The following is a 14,971-nucleotide window of genomic DNA, read 5'->3' on the forward strand; positions in this document are numbered from 1 at the left end:
AGTGCAAGAATGCCCACTCTCTGCCCCCTGACTTGCCCCCTCCAAAATTATTTTAAATATTTGTTAGCATGTTAATTTGGCATTTATCGTAGAATTGCAGAACATGAACCAAATCAGCACCTCTGTGGCGAAACCAAAAATCCAAATAGAACAGTCATAGGGAAGAGATGTCACCAACCAGGAATAGCTGATCCAATAAAGATCTATTTGTGAAACTACTTCCTGGTTGGTGACATCTCTTCCCTACAACTCTTATATTTAGATTTGCAATAGACTCCCTGAGTGCATCCCATGGTATGCCACTTTAAATTGTATTAGGCATATGCTAACATCTAGTGAGGCTTAGTAAAAGGGCCCCTTAGAGTACAACAGAATACCTACAATTAGTATATGTCAACATGATTAGCATGGGTTAAAAAGTTTTAGTTAGAGCTGCGTTTCAATTAAAACTTTAATTGCATGATTAAAGGTATGTTTTGAGGTTTTTTTCTCACTGCTGCTCCTTGTGACTCTGAATAAGTCACTTAGGAGGAATTCATCAGTGTGTGTTACTGTTAAGATGGGTTATTTTAGCACAAGTTGTGGTATTGTAGCACAGGGTCCCATTTTATCCAGTGAGACCTTGTGCTAAAATAACACATCCTACCCATTGATGAACCCCCCCCCCCCAACCAACCCTCCATTGCCCAGAGTCACAAGGAGCTGCAGTGGGGGGGAAAAAAAATATATACCTTTAGTCGCAAGATTAATCGCATTTACAGATTTTAATCAAAATGTAGCCTTAAAATATTAAAAAAATAAAAGATAAGATATACAAAATGCAAATTGAAAAATTACAAATTAAAGACTCTAAAACAACATGCGGAATGGCTGTAATCAGCGTTACAGGTTTTTACAGCCTACATCAGAAAAGCAAGCCTAGTTTTAATACATATAGACACTTCTCTAAAATTAAAATGAAAAAATGAAACAAAATAAAAAATATTTTAAATAGGAGAAACAAAAAAAGCTAAAAGTATTGAAAACAAATTGAAAAGATTTTTGCCTTGGGCACATCCTATGAAATGCTATGCCATAACGCAACTTACCGCTTAGAATGCATGATAATGATGCAAAAATCAGCAACACGTTTTTGAACTGAAGGTATGTTCTATCTAAAGCTTGTATTTTCACTTTAAAAAAACAGTTGGGGCAGAGGGGGAATCTCTTTCTCCTGTCCTGTGCTATGAATTTACCTGCACTGCCATTTCTTCCAGGGTAGCAATGCTGCATAAAGAAAGGCAGTGATTCCTAGCACATAAATGCACAGGGACATTCACCTTTCACTGCAAATTAAAGCGGTTTATAGTATTAAAAATTCTTCAAAAGAAACGGAAAAGGAATGCCAAATTTAGGACAGAAAAGCCTATCAGTAATAGGCAAAAGCACTCACAACAGTCCTGGCCAAATCCCAGGGACTAATGGATAATCTGGAAAAAAAAAATACATTATTCCGGTATTCAGAGTCCCTTGTGACCACATCTTGAGTTGGTTTGTTGCAGTTTTTCTAGTTGGGTTTGCGAAAAAAAAAAAAAGAGAGGGATTATTCCTTCTCACTAAAGCTTAGGGTTCTTTTTATCAAGCAGTGGTAGAGCGTTCTACCGCCGGTCAGCGAGATAAATGCGCTGACGCTCATAGGAATTGAGTGATCATCAGAGCATTTACCTCGCCGGCCCACTGCTTGATAAAGGAACTCTTAATCATGTGTGTACTCTTGGTATAGTGCAGGGGTCTCAAAGTCCCTCCTTGAGGGCCGTAATCCAGTCAGGTTTTCAGGATTTCCCCAATGAATATGCATGAGATCTATGTGCATGCACTGCTTTCAATGCATATTCATTGGGGAAATCCTGAAAACCCGACTGGATTGTGGCCCTCAAGGAGGGACTTTGAGATCCCTGGTATAGTGTAATACTTTGTTTTTGAAAAGCAAGCAACACTTCTGACTGAATCCATGCAAACAGGCCAATGCTTTTGAAACATCTCCAAACACAATGACCAGAACCAGGTGAAGACTCCGACCACTATAAAGAACTACCGTCGTGATGGTGTTTGTCATGGTGGTCTCCTGGTTTGGGGTTCTTGCTATATGTTGGCATACAAACAATAATGGCTTGGCAGAGGGGAAAGGTTCAATTTGTAAAGGCCTTTATACGTACAGTATATACTAGGGTTACCAGATGTCTGGATTTCCCCGGACATGTTCTTCATTTGGAGGACATGTCCGGGATATATGTTATACGCATTGAAATATATGACATTGCGTAAAAATCAAACACTATTAAACTTGAAACTTGACAGCTTTTCAAAACCTGGCACTTTGTCCAGGTTTTGAAAAGCTTCCTCTAAATTGGCAGTGGGGGGCGGGGCTTGGGCGTAATGGGGCAGGGCTGGGTGGATCTGGGCGGGTCTAGGGGTCTGGATTTTACTGTGGTATGGCAGTATACATGTATAAAGATGGTCATTTTATCAGAGGGCATCTAGATTAATGGGGCACCCATTTTAGCATATTTTATGAAGATAACAGTGTAATTTATTTAAAAAAATGGAATAACCTGTTGCTTTGTAAACTGTTCAGCAACTCCCCCCCCCCCACACTCACTTTAACACCCCTCCCCTAAATCTGGTGTATTTTGCCTATTGCTTGTAAATGTTTTGCTGCCATTGCATTGAGTTGACATTTAACCTTTTGGGTTGTTGGTTTTTTCCTTACCCTTCTGTTATCTGTTCTCTCTGCAGCGTGTGATTGCCATCCGGTGGGTGCAGCTGGCAAAACCTGCAATCAAACCACAGGCCAATGTCCCTGTAAAGATGGTGTGACTGGCATTACCTGCAATCGATGTGCCAAAGGTTACCAGCAAAGCCGATCCCCGATTGCTCCCTGCATAAGTATGTGGACAAATCTTGTTGACGTCATTATCAAAGTTGAATTAACTTAAAGGTCCTTTTACTAAGCTGTGGCAAATAGTTACCTTAATCAATGGCATAGTAAGGGGGAGGGGGGATGGACCGCCCCAGGTGCCATTTTGGTGGGGATGCCGACACCTCTCCTCTCTGCCCCCATCCTTCTCTGTCATTCCCCTGCTGAACACATGCCTTCCCTTCTCCCGTACTTCTAACTCTTCCCCGGTGCAGGCAGCAGCTCCAACTTGCTGCTCGCATCGGCCTCGGTTCTCCCTCTGAAGTCACTTCCTGATCGTGGGACCAGGAAGTGACATCAGAGGGAGAACCAAGGCCAACGTGGGCAGCAGGAGATGCTGCTCGTGCCAGCGAAGTTAGAAGTATGGGGGAAGGAAAGGGGTGCGCAAGGCAGGGAGGCAGTGAAGTAGGTGGGGGGTGCCATTGCTCTGGATGCCTCCTATGCCACTCCTATGCATAGCTATTAGATAACTCAACTTTCATTAGTTAAGTTTGATGACAATCTCACTTTTCATGAACACATAAACACAGTTGTTCGAAAATGTTTCTATCATCTAAGATTGATCCGCTCTTTAGCTAAATTCCTCGACCACTCTGCTTCATTCTCTGGTCATTTCCTGTTTGGACAATGGTAACGCTTTATACCATGGAATCACCAAAAATGAACTAAGATGCCTACAGATAATTCAGAATACTGCCGTAAAAATCATTTATAAGGCCAAGAAATTTGACCATGTAACTCCTCTTTTAATTAAAGCTCATTGGCTCCCTATTAATCATTGAGTTACATATAAAACACTACTGTTGACTTTTAAAAACTAGAAGAACAGCTCAGCCTGAATTTATCAATAGACTTTTGATTCCATACACTTCATCACGCACCCTTCGATCCTCTGAACAAAATTTATTAGTCATTCCATCTCTGAGCCATATAAATATTAGGAGAAATACTATCTTCCCCGTGGTTGCTCCCACTCTTTGGAATTCAACCCCAAATTCGTTAAGAGACAAAAACACATGAGAATTTCAAGTCTTCTCTTAAGACGTTACTTTTTAAGGATGCTTTTCAAGTTTGACTGTCCTTATAAGGATTTAAAAAACTTTTTTTGGTCCATTTCTTTTGGACTTACATGTTGTTATCCCGCCCTCTTGTATTTCTCCCAACATCTTCTCTTTCCTTAACATTACATTGTAGTTCTCCCTTTTCCCTTTTGTACCTGTTTGTTTAGTCTTTTTATAAATTGTCCAAATGCTCTGTTTGTTGTTAATTGTTTTGATATACTATTTCTATTAATCTAATTTTTAATTGTACAACCACCTTGAAATACATGATAAGGTGGTATATCAAATTTTTAATAAACTTGAAACTTGTTTTGTTCAGTTTCCCAAATGGGTTATTTAATGCGTCCATTTTCTCCTGGGCCATGAATCCTTTCTCAGTAACTAACAGTAGTGGCTCCACATTGTGCACACAGTACCTCCTCACTATGTCACTGGCCTTAGTTCACCCTTATGTAGGGTTTTCTTGGGTGCTAAAGCCATCTTTACCACAGCCATAAAAATGCCTTTTTGTATAAGTGGCTATGCCCAAATGCTGCCATCAGTGTGAAGCCATACAAAATTGTACCACATGAGTCCTTACTGCCTCCCATTATGTAGGTTCCAAGGGCTCAAGCGGTATTCCCATACTAACCAATTAGCATATAGTAATGTAGATTCGCTAACTGGTTAGCACAGGAATGTCTATGCTTCGCCCCCTGACCTGACCCCTCTCCCAAAAAATATTTTTGTGCTAAATTGTGTGTGAATTTGGCAGTTACCATAGGACACCTGAGTACCTCCTACGGTACGCCGCTCATGATTGTTTGTTTGTTTATTTATTTATCACCCACCCTTATCTAGGGCGAGTGACTTGTTAACATACAAAATAAAACATAACATTTATCGTACAAATCACATCAAGAAAACACTATAACAAACTACATACGTACATATAAAAATCAAATTGCATATGACATACACGTTGCATCAACGACGAATGCCATTTAAGGCCAAAGTATTGGCCAACCCTGTCATTCATCAAAATGTAAAATTGCATTTGGCATACAACATGCCTCAATGACGAACATCATTATACCAAATAAAGCAGACCAGACCATCGAAAACCTCGGTGACCAACACTCAACAGTCATCACTCCTTCCCCCTCAGCCAAACTCAGACCGTATATTTCATCTTACAGGACAAGTGTCTTTTCAGCATTTTTCTAAAATTCTGTAAATTTTGCTGTTGGCGAATATATCCTGGAAGGTTGTTCCACTCCCTAGGACCGATACAGTGAAAAACACTGTGCCTGGAAGAGGAAGGCCTTAAGTCCCGCACGGATGGAATAGACGGGTCACAATGCTCAATTGAGCGAATCAATCAAGCCGGCTCACCCGGCAAGATGCTCTGGACCAGGTGTTTGGGGGCCAACTTCTGTAAGCACATAAAAACATCTACCAATAGCTTGTAACATATCTTATCCCTTACTTTCAACCAATGCAACCTTAGAAAATATTCCATCACATGCTCATGTCTGTGCAATTTAAATAGAGAGCGTACCACTGAATTATGGGCCACCTGAAGTGCACTCAAAACTGATTCTGGTACTCCCAGAATCACCAGACTGCAATAGTCAAAAACGGACAGCACCATCAACTGCAACGCCATCCTGAACAATGGAGCCGCCAAATAAGGCCTAAGTCCATTGACTAACCGAAGATGAAAGTACACCTTCCGAACTACTGCAAGCACCTGCCCTCTCATGGTAAGTCCTGAATCCAAAAGCACACCGAGATACTTCACCTCGCGCCTCACCAATACTCTCTCCCCCAGCAACTCAAGTGCCTCCGGGACATTAGCACCCAGGGTTCTTGTAACACACAACACCTGCGTCTTCTGAATACTTAACTTCAACCTGTTACGGTCCATCCAGTGTTTAATCGCTAGCACTACTGACTGTAAGTGAGACGCTGCCCCATAAAAATCCCCATCAATGGGGAAAATGAATTGGATGTCATCAGCATACAGTCGGTAAGATATGTCAAGATCCAAACGCAGTTTACACAGCGGAATGAGATACAGATTAAATAGGGCCGCAGAAAGAGCTGATCCTTGTGGCACCCCTATTTTAACCTCCTTCAGTTTTTCACCCATACGAACCTCCTGCTGTCTCCCCATAAAAAAGACTCAAACCAGGCCACAACCAATCCTCAAATCCCACATCCCCTCAGTCTGCTTAACTGTCGGAGCACTTATTGCCGCTGCCGGCGCTAAAACCCATGCTATGCGCTCGTAAAAGAGGGCATGTATTTGTTACTGGTAAAGGATAATTTTGAAGACCAAAGAAGAATGTTGCCTTTTGGGTACCCTACACTGATGTTCCCTTTACACTGTGTGGAAGACCTCCTCCTACATTGCCGTCGGTGGCAATGTGGTTTCAACATCATATTTTCAATATCAAGGGTCAGACTTCTGTCCTTAGTGATTGAAGCATCGCCCCCTCACTGTCAGAAATGCAGTTGAAGGACTCCTATACCGCATAGGATACATTGTTTTACCCCTTTCCAAGGACTAGCATTTTTCATCTGTATGATGAAAGCAGAGATCTGCGTGTTTTCCCCGAAAACTGTTTTAAGAACCAGGCAAATGCATTGTTGCCAGCATCCTGTTGTTTCGCACTGCATGAGCTATTACCCTTCCAGAAGGCAACCACTGGCATGATGACATCATTCAAAGGGAACTGTAGAATTTGCGCATGATGACATCATTCTGAAGGAATGGCAGAATGTACTTTCAAGTTACATACCAAGGAACTGACCAATCAGATGCTTTTTTCTCCTCGACACCATGAAGAAAATTGATTGTAATGAAAATTCACAGCAGACCTCATTTTAAAGTGTTTCAATAATCCAGTAGTGCTGTTGATTAGAGACCCTCTTCTCTTTGAGTCAACCAAATTATCGCCTGAGGGGTTAACATCCGATAGAGAGATGCTGTTGGAGAGGATACGATAGCCTTCCCTTTGCATTTTTTTTTTCCTTAGCTAATTTGGTCAGCAACTAAAACCAAAATTATTATGTTCCCCCTATGTCCATCTAATTTTATCAGGCTTGGTTTGTACACAATTGTACTCTTTTGTTATTTGTAGGTTTTAAATTTTTCTTGTACTGGACCACACGGTGCGAGTGGTACAACCACATAGGGTGCAAAAATACTATCCAACCCAACATCTTCTCTCATTGGTCTTTTTTTGGGATGGGAATGTCAGTGGGCAAGTATTACCCCCCCTTTTTACAAAAATTAGGAAGAGGTTTTTAGTGCCGCGGAGCATTCTGTACTTTGTATAAGGAGGGGATAGCTTGGCTTGACTGCATGTCTCCCCCTCACCACCCTAGAGCAGGGGTAGGCAATTCCGGTCCTCGAGAGCCAGAGCCAGGTCAGGTTTTCAGGATATCCACAGTAAATATGCATGAGATAGATTTGCATCTCAAGGAGGCAGTGCATGCAAATCCATCTCATATATATTCATTGTGGATATCCTGAAAACCTGACCTGGCTCCGGTTCTCAAGGACCGGAATTGCCTACCCCTGCCCTAGAGAATGAAGTAAAATAGATGCAATGCTAATCCATATCCATTCTCCATGTAGGTATGACCTCAATATATGTAAAATGGAAAAACAATACACGCAATAGAAACCTAGATCCTGGGAAGGCCATTTTTAAAAACAGGTAGCACAATGCTTTTCTAGAAAGAATTTAAAAATATTTGAAGAAAAACATAAGAACTAAAAAGAAGGGATGCCTTTGAAAAAATGGAAGATGAAGCAATAGCTATCAAACAGGCAAATTACCGTAATAGTTTGAGCTACTGCTTCAAGCCAAGATTACATTTAATCCTGTGAAGATTTACTGAGAACTTATCATTCATTTATTTTTAAAAATTTGTTTTACCTTCTGGAAAGCAGGTCAAAGCAGTAAAAAACAGGCAATACATATAAAGGGAGAAAAGACAATTAAATTAATTTGGAAATTTAAAATTCCAGGGCTCTTTTTTCAAGAGTGGGAGGAAGGGACAGGTGAAACCTCCATACGATACCCAAGTCCTAGGAAAGGCTGCAGAAATTGCCACCCTCATTTCAACCTGAGCACATTTTTGCCTTCCCATCCCACTATTGGGTGTACCATCCCTGAAATGGTGATAATTACACAAGAATAGGCCAATAAGTAGTTATAATTGCTAACCTTGGTCTAGAACAGGGATCTCAAAATCCCTCCTTGAGGGCCGCAATCCAGTCGGGTTTTCAGGATTTCCCCAATGAATATGCATTGAAAGCAGTGCATGCACATAGATCTCATGCATATTCATTGGGAAAATCCTGAAAACCCGACTGGATTGCAGCCCTCAAGGAGGGACTTTGAGACCCCTGGTCTAGAAGCAGTCTGAATTTTCACCACAAACCTTGTTGCACAAAGGTTAAGTGGAAGCTGGACTTAATGCATTTTGCTCTTGTGGCTTCTCTTTAAAGCTGTCCATATCAACTGGTGGGTCCTATTCAAGGCAAGCACAAAACTCTACAAAACTGAGGGGTCCTTTTACTAAGGCACGCTAACCAATTTAGCGCGCGCTAAAGATTATCACGCGCTAAATGCTAAGGCACCCATTATAGTCTAAATCAGTTAGCGTGCCATAGTAAAAAGACTCCTGAAATACATGCACCAATTTTCCAGTTGATATTTAAGATTGCTCATCTTCTGGGTTAATATCTCCCTTCTACGATGCACAAAAAAAAGTAACACCTTTAAACTAGTGGGGGAAAATATTTAAGAAGATCCTCTTTTGTGATTTCTCTCAATAAGAATTAATTCTCCGTTTTCCCTTTCAAAATAGATGTTTGCATTGCTCTCCTCCTGCTATGATGTGTTCCACATATTTCTTCAGAATGTCGAACTCTTGATTCTAGGTGGACTTATTTCTGTGCGGTGCTGGGCTTGTCCGTCTTTGGAAAAGCTCTGAGCTGTAATGTGCCTCCATTTTGAAACTCTGACTGCTTACCTTAAACAAAACCCAAGGGTCATAGTCTTAAAACACAGACGCAATGCAGCCTTGTAAACAAGGGAGGAGGGAGCTAAGTTCAAAGAGCTTCCTCGACACAACTTTCTTGGTGTTGAGGCAAAAAGAAAGAAAACCAAAGGAGAAGGGTGAAAGAATCGAGTCTTTTTCAGAAATCAATTGATTTAGATTCTCTAAAGTCTAAGCTATAATTAAAATAAGGGAAGTAACTTGGTATTATTTTTTATGGGATTCCATGAAATGCTTTAGGTTCTGTAGATTACATTACATGACATTTGTGATTTCTATTCCGCCTGTGCCTTGCGGTTCTAAGCGGATTACAGTTAAAAGAGATCAGGACATTACCGAGAGAATTACATTACAACGATTTAAGTAAATTACATGTTGTGGTATAGAAATACAAGTATAAGATATCTGGATTTATCGATAGAATAACTTGACAGGGTTCAAGTAGTTACAAGGTTCAGTGTGGAAAACAATATAGGCAACTGAAGAAAGATACCTAACTTTGAAGGAATCAGTTAAGTGGATACCTAAGGGAGATGCTTATTTAGGAGTTTGGATATTTGTCGTAAATGAGGTTCAAGGGGATGACTAGTGTGTTATTTGCTGGGGAGAGTGCATGTGCGATTGGGGAGGGGAATATTAAGTAAGGACGTGTTTTTTGAAAAGAAATGTTTTGATTTCTTTCCGAAACACTTTGATGTTTGTTAAGGGCAGATTCTATTAATGGTGCCCTAGATACCGCTAGGTGACCTAACTGCAGATGCCTAGCGATGCCTAAAATCCATCCGCAACCCAAATTAGCTTTACTGGCATGGTAACTGACTGCACAACAGAAAAGAAGCAACAATATTTGAGCAACAAACAAAGAAGGCAAGAGAAATGTCTAAAACGACCAACAGTTACATTTATTCTCATAACATACAAATAAATCTTGTATATAAACTCCCAGTAATGTTACTTGGCTTGAAAGCAATTCAGTGGGAAAAAAGTTCTGACTAGAATCCCAGTTTTGGCAACCTGGAATGCCTTTTTCAGGGGACAGACAAGTAACTAATTACAGATCTTAACCATGGTGCTCTCATACACTGAAGATGCCAACACAATTTGCACATTTGGCATTAACTTGTCTCAGTCTCGTACTATGGTTAAGATCTGTAATGAGCCAAGTAACATTACTGGGACTTTATATGCAAGATTTATTTGTATGTTATGAGAATAAATGTAATTGTTGGTTGTTTTAGACTAGAGAAATGGCACGGGGATAAATTTTTCCCCGTCCCCACAGGAACCCAATTTCCTCATCCCCGCAAGTTTTGTCACTGTCCCTAACCCTGCCCCATTCCTGTAAGCTCTGCCATAACCACCCAAGCCTCAAACACATATGATTTTCAAATGTTTGAGGCTTGTGCAGATGAGGACAGAGCTTGGTGGAATGAGGCATTATGACATCACAATCTGAGCTCTAGAATGTTGCTACTTATGATTTTCAAGCGTTTGAGGCTTGTGCAGATGAGGACGGAGCTTAGGCATTGGTGGAATGAGGCATTATGACATCACAATCTGAGCTCTAGAATGTTGCTACTTATGATTTTCAAGCGTTTGAGGCTTGTGCAGATGAGGACGGAGCTTAGGCATTGGTGGAATGAGGCATTATGACATCACAATCTGAGCTCTAGAATGTTGCTACTTATGATTTTAAAGCGTTTGAGGCTTGTGCAGATGAGGACAGAGCTTAGGCATTGGTGGAATGAGGCCTTATGACATCACAATCTGAGCTCTAGAATGTTGCTACTTATGATTTTAAAGCGTTTGAGGCTTGTGCAGATGAGGACAGAGCTTAGGCATTGGAGGAATGAAGCATTATGACATCACAATCTGAGCTCTAGAATGTTGCTACTTATGATTTTAAAGCGTTTGAGGCTTGTGCAGATGAGGACAGAGCTTAGGCATTGGTGGAATGAGGCATTATGACATCACAATCTGAGCTCTAGAATGTTGCTACTTATGATTTTAAAGCGTTTGAGGCTTGTGCAGATGAGGACAGAGCTTAGGCATTGGTGGAATGAGGCCTTATGACATCACAATCTGAGCTCTAGAATGTTGCTACTTATGATTTTAAAGCGTTTGAGGCTTGTGCAGATGAGGACAGAGCTTAGGCATTGGTGGAATGAGGCATTATGACATCACAATCTGAGCTCTAGAATGTTGCTACTTATGATTTTCAAGTGTTTGAGGCTTGTGCAGATGAGGACGGAGCTTGCAGGAATGGGGCAGGTGAAGAAAAAGAACTCACCGGGATGGGACGGGAAAATGAGTTCCTGCGAGGACAGGGAAAAATGTGTCCCTGTATCATTCTCTATTTTAGACATCTCGCTTGCCTTTTTTGTTTGTGGAAATTGGCTGCACCATTAAAGTTAATTGATACATTTTTTAAAAATAACAAATTAAGAGTTCCACGTGGAACTCAGAGCGGCGCCTAGCGACACCTAAGTCGAGATGCCTTCCGATGCCTAATGATGCCTACCTGAAAAGTAGGTGTAGTTTGGGGCGGAGAATAGACATGGTCGACTTAGGCATCTCCAGGTGTCCAAATTAGGCCTGGTAAAACTTGGCCTTAATGTACTAGCGCCTACCTCTACACTATCTAGTGACGCCTAAGTCCATCTAGGCGATTCTATAAGTGGCGCCTAGCGGGTGATTGACAACCACATGGAGTGGCATCTACAATGTAAGCGCGCTTAGGCACCTTTTATATGATCTGGCCCTAAGAATTTGGTCATTGAGGGCTCCTTTTACGAAGGTGCGCTGTGCGCTAGCGGTTTTATCGCACGCACCGGATTAGCGCACGCTATAGCATGCGCTACCCGAAAATCTGACGCCTGCTCAAAAGGAGGTGGTAGCGGCTAGCGCATGCGGCAATTTAGCACGCACTATTCCGCTCGTTAAGGCCCTAGTGCACCTTCGTAAAAGGAGCCCTGAGTCGACAGGGTCCAAAGTATACCAGCTATTCTGATGAGTTGGTTTAAATGTGCTTTATTCATAGAGCAACACAGCTATAAAGGTACAAGGCCACTCTTGACTGGCCTGCGGGCTTTAGAGAGGGATACAATTAGTACTCATGAGACCTATTTGCAAACAATTAGTCCAAGAACAGGTTCCCTTGTACTTGTTAGCTACAAAACAAATGTATTCACTCGGCTGCCCCTCATTATCTCTCTTCACTTATCTCCCCCTACGTTCGCCCTGCGAGCTCCGCTCAGCTAATAAATCCCTCTTATCTATGCCCTTCTCCTCCTCTGCCAGTTCCAGACTCCGTCCCTTCTATCTTGCTGCGCTGTGTGCCTGGAACAAACTGCCCAAATCCCTATGGTGTGCTCCATCGCTGGCAGTGTTCAAGTCCAAGTTAAAAGCTCACCTCTTCGAGAGCGCTTTCAACTCCTAACTCCTCTCACCTTGGGTTCTGCATTCCCAACCTTATATGTCCGTCTGTCCAAGTTAGATTGTAAGCTCTTCCAAGCAGGGACCGTGTATTAAACGACAAAATGTACAGCCCTGCGTATGCCTTTCAGTGATAAATGATAAATAGTAGAAGTGATAAGTGATAAATAGTGATAAGTGATAAATAGTAGAAGTAGTCCATGCCCTAAAGTGGGGTAACATTGTTGCATTCTCATGCAGCATGGCTCAGAGAGGTCCCCAAGGGCCTTACCAATTTGGTCATATTTATGACCTATAAACTGCATATGGCAACGTCTTGATCACCAGCCACACACATAAACTCTCTTTGGAACCTAGAACCCATTTACCCCTGAGTCTGGCTATAGGTGTCACTAATGAGCAGTGATGAGGACTCTCTCACTTGCTTCTCTCTCTGCCTCACATTCTAAAGATTCCCCAGCCCCAGTCAGTCCAGGGATGAATCAAACTCAAGTCTCCTACATGCCAGCATGCAGCACTTTTACTAGACCAAGCTAGACGGTAACGGCCTTTAAAAAAAAAAAATACCATTATATTATATTTCCCTTATGTTTATCAGTTTATGAGGTAGGGAGGGGGGTATTTTATTATTACATATATCATACAATAATGGAGTATATGGTTGGGAGGGATGGGCGAGGGGTAGGGATAAGAATCTATGTAATATACCAATGATTGTTTATAAGTGATGTATTTATTGTTACTGTGAATGAAAATATTTAACACTTAATGTAATTTTTGAAAATGAATAAAGAATTATAAAAAAAAAAAAAACTAAAAAAAAATATTTGTAGACATATTTCTCTTTGTTCATGATTTCAGTAACCTGTTCTTTAGAATTTTGGAAGAGGCAAGATAAATAACAGCAGAGGACATGTTTTCTCCATAAAAAAAAAAATTGTTCACACCGATTTTTGTTAAAATATGCACCTTAAAATTTTGATCAACTCGGAAAATAAGAACTGAGGTATTAATTAATTCTGTTAGATCAAACAATTTATCATACAACAATAGGAGTGAGTTCTGTGGTGCTTGGGAACCTCCCCCCCCCCCATCATACTTCACTGGCTCTTCAAACTTAGATATTCAAAGCCAGTACCCAGCTATGGTTTAATGCCATTTGTGGTCAGTGGAACGCTGATCGCATCTGGCTGAATATATGTAGGGCTTCTAGTTTATAGAATTGCCCTTATAGAGTCATCGAGCTTAAATCAAACCAGAAAGCAATGGAGGGGAAAATGAAGTCACATTTTGGTATCTTCTCAGCTCTCAAACGGTAATCTTTGAAATAATGAGATTTTATTTGTTCTTTCTCATCCCGCTTTCCATCTACAGAGATTCCAGTTGCTCCGCCCACCACAGCAGCCAGCAGCACAGAGGAACCTGCAGGTAGGCACCTATACTTATCCCTCATAACTGCGGTGGCTCTTAGATAATTTGCCTTGGAACCTGCTAGCCATGAAATTGACGTCTATGTCACCTCTAATATGACTTAGAATTTCTTACCGTATTTCCCCATGTATAAGCAGCAGCTTACACATTAATTTTATAAACCTGTGTATTGGGTGCGGCTTGCTTATATGGGGCGGATTATCTAAAGACATGAAAACTCATTCACTAAAACTATAATTCAGTACACAAAAAGGCCTTTTTAAATCATCCCCCTGTACCTTTTTTAAAAACCCTTAAATACCTCCCCTGCTGGACAGTTGTCGGCTGCCTCCTCCAATCTCATGGCCAGCGGTGCAGGGCAGGAGCAATCTTTTCGGCATCCAGCCTGGCCCCGCGCCGCTTCCTGAATGGCTGCCGTCAGTTCTCGCAGGACTCGCCTATCATGTGGGGCGGCCTATCATTGGGGAAATACAGTAATATTACATAGAATGATATTAAAAGTGCTGTGGAAACTCAGAGGATTTATTCAATGGGCATTACTTTTATTTAGTTTAACTAATAAACCCAAGCCAAGGAAGTACGGTAGTACAATACAGGAGGACAAATCCAGCATACATGACAGAAAAGTGGTCTTGAGTTGATTGTATCTGATGATCTTGCATCCTGGCTTTACACACACAGTCTGGTTCTTAATCCGCAAATAACCACAATATACTGGATCACAGGTCAGAATACCACTCCTATTCTTTTCAACCAGTCAACAAATTTAGATATTTGGGTGTAACACTACATTTGTCCCATTCCTTTGCCCCTCAGATATCTTGAGTTATCAAATTCAGGTTTAGAACACTATGTAAGTTACACTTGATTCACAGTTCTCTTAATGAGAAACCTCAACATACAGATAGTGAGTCTTTTTCAAATGAAGGAAAACTCCAGAAGGAGAGGGCATCGGGTGAAGTTAAGAGGTGATAGGCACAAAAGTAATGTAAACTAAACTAAACTAAACCTTAAGTTTGTATACCGC

General features: G+C 41.2%; 1 protein-coding gene across 1 annotated transcript in view; it reads left to right on the forward strand.

The window, feature by feature from the left end:
- Window positions 1–14,971, forward strand: part of NTN1 (netrin 1) — a 357,430-nt gene that overhangs the window by 268,896 nt on the left and 73,563 nt on the right. Inside the window, exons 4-5 of the mRNA XM_033960487.1 lie at window positions 2,776–2,925; window positions 13,888–13,941. Of these exons, the coding sequence (XP_033816378.1) occupies window positions 2,776–2,925; window positions 13,888–13,941 (204 nt within the window). The remainder of the gene's footprint in view (window positions 1–2,775; window positions 2,926–13,887; window positions 13,942–14,971) is intronic.

This window comes from Geotrypetes seraphini, chromosome 10 (genome assembly GCF_902459505.1).
Source record: "Geotrypetes seraphini chromosome 10, aGeoSer1.1, whole genome shotgun sequence".
In the NCBI taxonomy this organism is placed as follows: Eukaryota; Metazoa; Chordata; class Amphibia; order Gymnophiona; family Dermophiidae; genus Geotrypetes; species Geotrypetes seraphini.